Genomic DNA, 11,487 nt, shown 5'->3' on the forward strand with positions numbered 1-11,487 from the left:
TAAGGAATCAAAACAACAGCCTCTGCGGCATTACACATTTAAATGTCACAACATGCATATTTAATTATTATAGGTGTTAATACTAAAAGTACATTTACTAGGACATTCACAGTATAATCATCCTCATTTTTCCATTAATGATGAAAATGATGAACTTGATGAAATTCCAGTTCTGTACAGTATTTGCTGTAGAGTAGCCTATATGTTCGGTACTGACCTCTCTTATGCTTGAATCACTCATTATTTTTTCTTATTTTGTGCAGAACTTGCTTTAGACTCCAGGTATCTTAAATTCAAGATAAAAATGAAGCATGCCGTCAATATTTCATGCGCAGCCATTTTTAACCCAACCCTCATTAGCTATAGTTTGATGTACTTCGCTTTACACTCCCTCTTCACACTCCCAAACACATGAAACTTGATGATATGCGCTGGTTTAGAAACCATTCCCCTCACTTATTAAAATGAGACAATGTGTTTATGATTGCCCCCCTCTGGTGTGTCTCTCTTCCCTTTGATCCATCCTCTCTGCGTCAGCCTCAAATGTTAGATATTCAGATCTTGTTACATTTATTTTTGTTTCCTTTACAGCAGATGGGCACATCTGACAGACTGACTATTAGGTGTTATTATTTCCCCTTTTTTCAATAGACGCCACTTCATACAATTCACGTAAAACTCTCTTTGATTGAGGAGGTTACAACCATTGTCATAAAGCTTTGGAGGCAGGCGAGAATACAAATAGACAGATTCTGAATTAAAAAAGTGTTGAAAGGGTTGTTTTTGAAAAGCAACTCAGGTTTAAAACAAACCGCTCCTCACTGGGTCATCCTCCATGTGTGATGCCCAGTCTTGTTATCTCAGACTGCCAGCCCAACAACTGTTCCTCAGACGCATGATGAGGTTGTCAGCTGATCAGGCCATTTTATTAATACATCTTAATACCATGGTACGAATGTGCAAACGCAGCTCTCGAGCGCTGTTGACCAAATGAAAGCATGGTACAAAATAAAGTCACGTTTTTAAAACAATTATTAGTATAATTTTAAATCAATACGCATGGTACTCTTTGAATAAATAGAGACCATGATGGTTTCTAGTTTTCTTTCAACTTCTAATTTATACTTTAGGTCAGTTTTATTTCAATCTGTAGATTTTATTTCAAATCAGGCAATGCCAGTCAATTTTTTTGTGCAAAATCAGAGCACTGGATTTGTCTCTATTTTACATTTAATTATCAGGGAATCACCCCTAACCGCCAGAGACACAGCACTTGATTGGCTGAAGAACACTTTGACTCCTAAAACCTAAAAGAAAAGTTGAATTGTTGAGTGATTCCTTTTTTTTTCCATTTATATATTTTTTCTGATTTTCCTGTCTCATCTACAAGGAGAAATTAAAGAAATCTTGAACAGGATCACTAGCGTGCTAACTAGCTAGCTAATTGTAGTGTAGAGTAATTTCTTGTAGTTCGTTTTGACAACTTTTAACGTTTTGGATTTTTGTAACCCCTTGTTTGTAAATCAATTTCTTTATGATTTTATATTTTATCATATTACTATTTTACTAAAAAACAATTAAAGGTTTAGAGTTGCAGTTTGTGAGAATATTTTACGAGAAAATGCGTCACTTTCATGAACAAAACAGTTGCGAAGTAATTGGCATTTCATCGACTTAGTCAAGAAATAGAACTTTCTCCGTATCTAGGCTGACATTATCTGGTCAATGGGTTTTTGTCTGACCAAATTGTCATTGGTTGCATAATAGCTATTGATTATTTTAATGCTGATTTCAAATCAAAACTCAAAGGCAAATATGTATCCATTTTCACTGTGTGGCTGCAACATATGTAGAGTTGAATTCACTCTGACAATATCAGCTGTTTCTGATTTGTGGAGATAGACATCAGCTGTGGGTAAAGGGTATAACAAATTGAGGGGGACAAGTGGAACAAACCTGAGTGTTTATTTGTTGGTGTATGCTCGCCATGCTCTAAATTGGACGTCACCGCTGTTTCTTGTCACTAGCAGAATCCAAATGTGTTGTGGGCAAAAGAGATACTTAAATTCGATTTACTCGCTCTAACATGATTTAAATGAGCCTCTTGGCTCGCCCGGACAGATTGACAGCGTTGTCTTTATCGCCGCTTTGTTTTATTTTTGGCTGTTTACTCTGCCTCTCTGCTGTCATCTCACACGACAACTTTAAAGGAGCCAGCTTCAATCTTCGCAGATGTGGAGACAATACGCATCCTTTCATGTTCTAAGTGCTTTATATGACAATGAAAAGGGATTCAAGAGAGAGCTGACACGTTTTTTGTCGCCCTGTTCCTCAGCTGCAAAGAGCTGTGCGGGAAGAAGTCAAACCTGCAATCTCATAACATGAGAACCCGTACAAAACTGAGCAAAGTGCTAGACCCCTCTCCTTCAGGGTCTTGCTGGGTCAAAGTTATTAAATGCAACTTGAAGTACAAACAAAAGGCTTTGTTTCTGTATAATAAAGCATGAATCTTGAATGCACTGTAGCTTGCACACACTGCAGTGCAGCAAGTTTTTGTGCTTGTTTATAAAATATAAAAAGACCACTCGGGTGTGCAGCAATTTGATCAAGAACAGCAACACTAGAGTATTAATGAGCCCCACCCTAGCCAAAGATATTTAACAAGCAGAAATAATAACCTTGACATATTTGTTTTAATATTTCAAAGGGTCCATGAATCTATTTTCCACAAAATCAACCAGGAGATAAATAAAGAATGAATGGACTGAATGCACACAGCTGTTAAAGGAATAGTTTGAGAAATACACTAATTTACTTACTTGTAGATATTGATCGGAGGATTGACACTGCAGGATGTAGATGGATCTTACAAGCACAAATATTGATAATATTTATTATTATGTTTTCATATAATCACCTGAAGTTTGCTGTTGCCTCTCAGGGCTTCAGCAGGTCCTCTTCCACAGAGCCCGCCATGTTGTATTGCCATGTTTCTACAGTAGCCCAGAGCAGACACAGGTACCTGACCACTGGCTCTAGAGAGGGCCCTTTGTGCTTTATGTTACCTGAAGGCCAACATAAACAAATATGAGAATGGTATTGACCTTCTAACTCTGTAAAAAAACAAAACAAAAAAAACCCGTCCCTCCCAAAATGTCAAACTACTCCCACAAGTATGGAGCTGGGAGGTGATTAGCTTAAGTTAACATAAAGACTGGAAGTGTGAGGAAACCGCTAGCCTGGCTTCGTGCAAAGTTCTGAAATCTCCGAGCTCCTCTAAATCTCACTAATTTACTCTGTATCTCGTTTGATTTTATCTGAACACGAAGAGAAGTGTAAAAATTCCAATTTGTGGTTCAACATGGAATAAGAGCATCTCCCAGTTTGGTTGCCAGGTAGTTAGCAGATACATGGATAAACTGTTAAAACGATTGTAAGTCAAATACTTACCCAACTCCTTTTTAGAACAGAAATTCTGTTTTTTCTGTTTCTGTTGGTGTATGGATTAAACACAAACACACTTCCAGGCTTCGTGCTAAGCTTGGCTAATCTCATCTGGCTCCAGCTCAGTCACGAAAAAACGAAATAAAACAACTGCATTTTCCATGATGTTTTACTTTTTTAAGTGCTTCATGGTCATACTGTAAAAGCCCTTAAAAATCCCTTTTACTGAAGAATATTGTGAAGCATTCAAGAAAAATCCTCCTTCTTTGGAAAGTGAACATTTAAAGTTTTGTTTTAGCAGCATGTGGTGTAAGAATAATTAGTAGATAGATTGGCGATCACAACTCTGGGGTTCACAACAAGGTCAATAAGATAATGTTTGGTAAAAAGAAATGTCATTGAAGTGAAAATGAATCCCACGCTGGCTTTAATGCCTGTTGATCAGTCTCGTCACATGTTATATATTAGTCCTCAGGCCTGGAGGTCCAGCTGCCTCCTAGCTGCGATGGCAGATGTCGCAGCACTCCAGGCAAAACTCAAGACACTCAGTTGGCTCGCAACAAGACTCGAACAGCACCGAGTGGCAGTGGGCGTGGCAGTTGAGCTCCTCCACTGGCGCCTCCTGGATAGCCGAACAGCAGCGGGCGCAGGCGTGGCAGCAGGAGGAGCAGAGGGTGTGGAGGCAACAGGAACAGGCCTCCAACAGACCCAGGAGCAGCACGGAGCACTGGCACGACAAGCACGCCAACAGCAGCTGTAAACAGGAGTCTGTGGGTGAGGTAAAAAATGTCACAGAAAAGCTGTTGTGTGTTCTTAAAGCCTGTCAGACACCATTACAAGCGTGGATTAACGATTCTATTAACCCTAAATTAATCTCTTGCGTGTTTATTTGTCGTGCCAACCAGAACTTAAAAGAGAAGCTACTCTGCTGCAGTGATCAAGTGTGATTGCGTTTACTTAATCACAGAGCTTCGCTCAGTCCTCGGGGGAAAATAAAAAAGGCCACAGAGGCTGCCAGTGATGAACAACAACTGGGAAGAAGCTGTCACAAGATAATTGCTCTCCTGCCCAAATTAGGTGCAGATGAAATTGCATGCATTAACCTCACTGGTGTGTTACAGTGCATCTCTTGCGATCCCAACCATCGTATTGTTACTCAGCTACCGTTTTCATCCTCACAAGGACCGGATAGTGAGTGAGCTCATGCAAATCAAGCCGTTTTATCCTGTTTACTCAAGGAAGTAAATGAAAAGCCGATGGCAGAAATCCCTGGGGAGTGGGGTTCAGCATTTTCCTTCTCAGCTGCTCGAATTATACATCCCTGCACATAACTTATGCTAATATCTATATATGTGCGTAGATGAAAAAGGAGCATTATGTGTGGCTACTGTATTGTTTTAATGCATAACTTCATAGAGATAACAACATGAACACAATGATAAACAAGGACTGCATGCTTTGATAAAAGTGGAAGAAAGTGCAGCAGTTTGAAATACTTAAAGGTAAACTTTTTTAGAGCTCCATTGCTTTAAGAATATGCAAAACAGAACAGAAAAACACAAACGGCAGTCCAGTTTGCAGGTGAGTTGCAATTTTGCAGTTCCATACGGAAACAAATGTTAGGATCGTCAGGATTTTCCCTTCCAGGAAGTTAAGAGGCAAAGAATACAGTGTGGAGATCAGTGGAGATGGCATGGATGGAATCCCCTCCATGAAACCCTGGACTAGCTTCAGAGCAGCTTCAGCAGCAGACTCATCCAACCTCGCTGCCTTAAAGAACGGCACAGGAAATCATTCCTACCTGCTGCCATCAGACTGTACAACGCTGCACAGCAACGCTGCACAGCAACGCTGAGCAACGCTCAGGGAATAAACTCACACTACTCGAAGTGACCCATCACTGAAATGCACCTTTCTCTCTCTTGCATATTACATACATAGCATATTGTAATATAGTGTTTATCTGCGATACTGTACTTTTACTAATTTTATTGTTGTTCATATTTTGTATTTTATATTTTAGCTTATTTTTTTTTAGTACTTCTGATTGCTTTGTACTGCGGCTACGATGACCTAATTTCCCCTCGGGGATAAATAAAGTTATCTATCTATCTATCTATCTATCTATGTAGAGGCAAAAATTTAACATTTGAGGATGCATCCTCTTTTAAGTTAGGTTTTAAAAGACTGAGTAACACTTTTGAAGGAAAATTTGCTAAATAAACCGAAACTGTGACCCAAAAAAACCCCACAATAACAAACTAAATCATGGGCTTGTTGAACTGTTGCACCCCTAGTAAAAAAATACTGTCTTCACACAGTTGTTTTATGCTTACTCATTATAACTAATTTAACCCATAGGGGTTGATGATAAACCAAATTTAGTGATATCAACCCAAAGCTCAGTCCAGAATATGTACTGTGATAATGTATTTAATCCATATGTACATGTTAAAAAAGCTCAAGAACAGAAATTTCCTGTGTTACTATCATTATCAAGATAAATGTGAAAAATGTATCAATATCAATTTCATATATTGTCCAGTCTTATTTAAATGAAGTGGAAGTACCAGCAGGTGTAGCAGTAGGTGGGTGTGAGCCAGCCACACTGCTCCTGCCCCTGCTCCTTCGGCTGCTGCTCTGCACTGACAAGCTGGAGCCCTGCAGTTGGCTCAGGCCTGGGGAGAGAGCTGGGAGTCCGTGCTCCGGGACTTTGAGGCCACATTGTGGGCAGGTGGGCTTCTGAAGGTCACCCGTTGCCTTCTGTAAGGCTTCTGCCGGTGCTGCTGCAGCAGGTAGCGGCTGGGCTACAAAAAACAAGAGACAAACAGAGTGTCTTGATGATCACAGACCAGAGCACAAATCTAATTCAAGCTGTAATCAATCTGGACTCTAAAATTAGAAACAGACGGGTCCCACATGCTGGAGTGTAAATTCCTTGTTTTGCACCCATGCATTTATCATTTTTTCCAGATGCTTTGGCAGCGGATAACCCCTCATTAAGAGTCACAACATTTAATGTTGGACACTGTATTGTTTGCTACACAGGTCTCACAGTTTCCACTTACTGCTGATGAGGTCAGTGGGGATGGTGTTTCCTCTGCTGGGGTCACTCGCTGAAAGGGTTTCCGGTGCTGATTTTAAAGACGCACTATCTTGAGACACATCAAAAGAAGACCATTTTAGCTGAAAAGCTATCAAAACATACAACAGATTTCCTCACTGACCACACAGACATTAAAATTCTGTAAATCCCGGTTTGCTTACAATGTTTCACAACACAGTAGTCATTTATCAAAATCATTACCACTGAATTATGTGCAGTGCAATCCTGACAGTTTATTTAATTAAGTCTAGTGTTTCCGTGGGAACTTTCCGTGTCCTGTCGTGGAAATTTTCTGCTCTTGGTGAAGAATGAAATAACAAATTCTTGCCGGCCGACAAAGTTTATTTTCTTTGCAAAGAAAAGGTCAATCGACATGCGAGCGGCTCGAATGAGGAAAGACCAGTGAGCATAAAGAAACCTTGAACATTTATACCTGAGGGAAAGCCCACCCCTTGAATGTGTATTACATCCTTTGTCTACTGTGGGGTTGACCAGCCCAGACATCCTGTGGTTTGATCAAGAGGTCTTGTCAGCACGGTTCACACTCTTGTCCTTTCACAGACATCCTGCCGTATAATTAAGAGGTCTGATCAACACAGTTCAGAATGCAAAAGGGTTGAATACATCATGAGACAGTGAGCGGTTGACTGTCTCTGAAACTTGAAATGCCATTACAAGGTCTAGACATTAAAATACACAAATGGGTAGAAAAGAAAAAGAGATCTGATATCTTGGGGGGAAAACCTTCTGTTCTGCCTGTCTGAAAGGCTTCTCAAGGAAAAAGGAATATTCAAATTTACCATTACAGTCCCATGATGTTTTTATTGTGTTTTAGGATTTGTAACACCCTGCCCAGTGTAAAGTTTATTCGGGAAACACTGAAAACTTTTGATATTGTTGGGAAAAATATTAGAAGTTACAGATAAAGAGCAGCAACACACAATATTGTCTATCAGCTTAAAAGCAAGTGGCCAGAGCATCGGTGTGTATGTATTGAGAAAAATAAGCTACTTTTATAGATTATTTAGTAGTACTTGCCTTTAGTCGCCCCGTCCACTGGTGAATGGTCTCCGTGTAACATGTCTGATACTCATGACTGCTCAGGATTGCTGTTACACTTTGTTCAATTAGAACTTCATCCTCCTGCTTCTGTCAGCACCAAGAGGTCAGGAAACCTCCAAACAACACCCAACATGCCGGCCTGAGTCACCGCCCAGGACACTGTGAGCTGTAAAGTGTGTGTGTGTGTGTGTGTTTTTCTGTTGTTCAGTGACTTAATAACGCTCCCCTTCCCAGCAGATCCCTGAGTGACTGGTCTAAACATGCTGATCACAGAACAGCAGAGACGGTTGAAGCCTGGTTGTGTGACTTTAGGTTGCCTTCTCTGTTCTGCTTTTAGTCACCTAACACAATGAAGACACATACCCCACAAGTGTGTTAGCTTAATACTGAGCTCTCTCACCCTCTTAAGCATACACACACACACACATACACACAAACACACACAAATTCAAAACTGTTGTTGTACACTATCTAGCATTCAGTGTGCAAATAAGTCAGTTTTTAGTTCTGTATAATGCCAAACATTTGGCCCTACCCTCATTTAGTAAGAAGACGCTGCATTATATCCAACAAACAACAAATAAGACATTTAAACAAAATTAATAACACTGTACATAACAAAAACATCAGTGGTTATGACATAATATGTACTTCTGGACACTTTCAACTAACATGCATCTGCAAATTTAAAAAAAAAACGATCATTAATGTGCACAAATTCATCTTATCTCATCTCATCTTCAACCTCTTATCCGGGGTCGGGTCGCGGGGGCAGCAGCTTTAGCAGGGGACCCCAAACTTCCCTTTCCCGGGCCACATTAACCAGCTCTAACTGGGGGATCAGGAGGCGTTCCCAGGCCAGTGGGGATATATAATCTCTCCTCCTAGTCCTGGGTCTTCCCCGAGGCCTTATCCCAGCTGGACGTACCTGGAACACCTCCCTAGAGAGGCGCCCAGGGGACATCCTTACTAGATGCCCGAACCACCTCAACTGGCTCCTTTCAACGCAAAGGAGCAGTGGCTCTACTCCGAGTTCCTCACAGATGGCTGAACTTCTCACCCTATCTCTAAGGGAGACTCCAGCCACCCTCCTGAGAAAACCCATTTCGGCCGCTTGTACCCGCGACCTCGTTCTTTCGGTCATGACCCAGCTTTCATGACCATTGGTGAGGGTAGGAAAGAAGATTGATCGGTTTGCCTTCTGGCTCAGCTCTCTTTTCGTCAAAACGGTGCCGTAGAGCGACTGCAACACCGCCCCCGCTGCTCCGATTCTCCAGCCAAACTCAGGCTCCATCCTCTCCTCACTCGTAAACATGATCCCGAGGTACTTGAACTCCTTCACTTGGGGTAAGGACTCATTCCCTACCTGGAGAAAGCAATCCACCGGTTTCCTGCTGAGAGCCATGGCCTCACATTTAGAGGTGCTGATCCTCATCCCAGCCGTTTCACACAGTGAGTGCTGAAGGTCACTGACCGATGATGCCATCAGGACCACATCATCTGCAAAAAGCAGAGACGAGATCCTCAGCCCACCGAACTGCAAACCCTCCCCACCACGACTATGCCTCGATATCCTGTCCATGAAAATCACAAACAGGATTGGTGACAAAGCGCACCCCTGGCGGAGGCCAACCCCCACCGGGAATGAATTCAACTTACTGCCGAGGATCCGGACACAGCTCTCGCTTTGGGTGTACAGAGATTGGATGGCCCACAGAAGTGACCCCCTCACCCCATACTCCCGTAGCACCTCCCACAGTATCTCCCAAGGGACCCGGTCATATGCCTTCTCCAGATCCACAAAGCACATGTAGACTGGATGGGCATACTCCCAGGCCCCCTCTAGGATCCTTGCCAGAGTGAAGAGCTGGTCCAGGACGGAATCCGCATTGTTCCTCTTCAATCTGAGGTTTGACTATAGGACGAATCCTCCTTTCCAGCACCTTGGAGTAGACTTTAACATTAATTAAATTGTAATGTAAATTGGTCTGTGCCTGGAGAAGCTCAATGTCCTGACTGTCTAAATGAACAACTTTGTGTCACCTCTGACATCTATTAACATGTGGTAAAATCTATGTGCATGTATTGAAAACATTATTACAAATTTAAATTCCTAGTTTGAGAACACAATAATCAATTAATATTTCTGAGTTTTTATTTTAACATCTCAAATCAAAATCCAATGATTAATTAGTAATCAATAAGAGTCAATGGCATTTACATCTCTGTATGTGGAATTCATGTTTTCCCACAGATGAGTACGTCATGGAGAGATTGGACACACGGGCGACATCATCATCTCATGCTGATGAGAAGATGAACAGAGACCAGCCCTTTCTGAGGGGCTGTTGACTAAGTGCTGTCAAAACTGCTGCGTTGAAAAACACGTCAACTTGCCCGACTCACAGTGAGTCTACGGCACATCAAAGCAACACATAAGTGAAGCTGTTGAAGTTGTCTAGCACCATGCTAACTTTCAGTCAATGAACGCAGCGTGGAGAGGCAGTCAGAAGAAAATGTCATCTAATGGGCTGACAGGGAATCAAAGCACGCCCTGAGAGGCAACAGCAAACTTAAAGCTAACACGTTATCGGCAAAGACAATTACTGACATTAGTCAAAACATGAAGCTAAAAAAACTGAGGTCTTTGTTCTGTATGCGGTAGTGAAGTCTACAGTAACAGCTTCACTTTGTGGTGTTCATCAGTGGATGAGACAGTGTGATGCCACTGTTTGTTTATTTTCTTATCATTCTAGCATTTTATAGTAGGATGTGATAAAAAAGAAAAACAACAAAAGAAAAAACAATCTTGTGTTTATATAATAATTTATTGTAAATCATTATTATTTACAGTATGTATTTTAAGGGATTGCATCTTCACTTCATGCACAGTTCAAAACACACTCTTCTAAATAAACATTTTTATAAACATTTTGCAGCTACATTGTGAAGGATTTGGACTGCGCTGAGTATCCATGTGAATAGATTTTTAATTATCTAGTCATAGTTTGTTTCAGTTGATAAGATCATTTTTATTTCTCACTGGAATCTGCAAAACTAAAGCCCTGAGCAACATGACCACGCTGTTATCATTCATTCATTCATTCATTCATCTTCAACCGCTTATCCCGGAGTCGGGGTCGCGGGGGGTGCTGGAGCCGATCCCAGCTGACATCGGGCGTGAGGCGGGGTACACCCTGGACAGGACGCCAGTCCATCGCAGGGCACATAGAGACGAACATAGACACACAACCATTCACACCTACGGGCAATTTAGAGTCTTCAATCAAGCCAACACATGCATGTCTTTGGATTGTGGGAGGAAACCGGAGAACCCGGAGAAAACCCACGCACACACGGGGAGAACATGCAAACTCCACACAGAAAGGCCCAGGCCGGGATGCGAACCTGGAACCTTCTTGCTGTGAGGCGTCAGTGCTAACCACTACACCACCGTGCAGCCCTTGTTATCATTCAAGCCAAAATAAAAAATGAGATGTTTGTTTATATATACTTCATTATGCTGCTAACAAAGGCATAAACATGACACTATGTACTAAAATGTATTTAGTGCCCAAAACAAAGCACATTTTATTACCATGTAGGACTCCTAAATACCCAACATACACTCTCAAAGGTGTAACCATGCCAGGTTAGTATCAGCGTGCCGTATTACATCGAAAACACAATACCATTATTCACAGGTGTGACTGGTACAATAAACAACACTGGTTGGCAATACATCATTAGGTTTACATCTATTTATTATTACATTGTAATCAAACACTTTGGACATACAATTATAGACACAAGTTTATACAGAAGCATGTATGATTGACTGTTGTATTTTCACACCATTATTGTAGATACTCAAA

The 11,487-nt window shown here is 41.4% G+C and overlaps 1 protein-coding gene across 1 annotated transcript; it reads right to left on the reverse strand.

Annotated features, from left to right (window-relative positions):
- Positions 1 to 3,692: 3,692 nt before the first annotated feature.
- Positions 3,693 to 7,631, reverse strand: LOC310949129 (myoD family inhibitor domain-containing protein-like; the record flags this gene model as incomplete). Its single annotated transcript, XM_083916462.1, has 4 exons — positions 3,693 to 4,212; positions 6,015 to 6,251; positions 6,513 to 6,599; positions 7,589 to 7,631. 4 exons carry the CDS (start codon positions 7,629 to 7,631, stop codon positions 3,941 to 3,943), a joined length of 639 nt encoding a protein of 212 aa, XP_083772588.1. The 3' UTR covers positions 3,693 to 3,940.
- Positions 7,632 to 11,487: the final 3,856 nt, after the last annotated feature.

Source organism: Echiichthys vipera (assembly GCF_963691815.1).
Source record: "Echiichthys vipera genome assembly, chromosome: 7".
NCBI lineage: Eukaryota > Metazoa > Chordata > Actinopteri > Perciformes > Trachinidae > Echiichthys > Echiichthys vipera.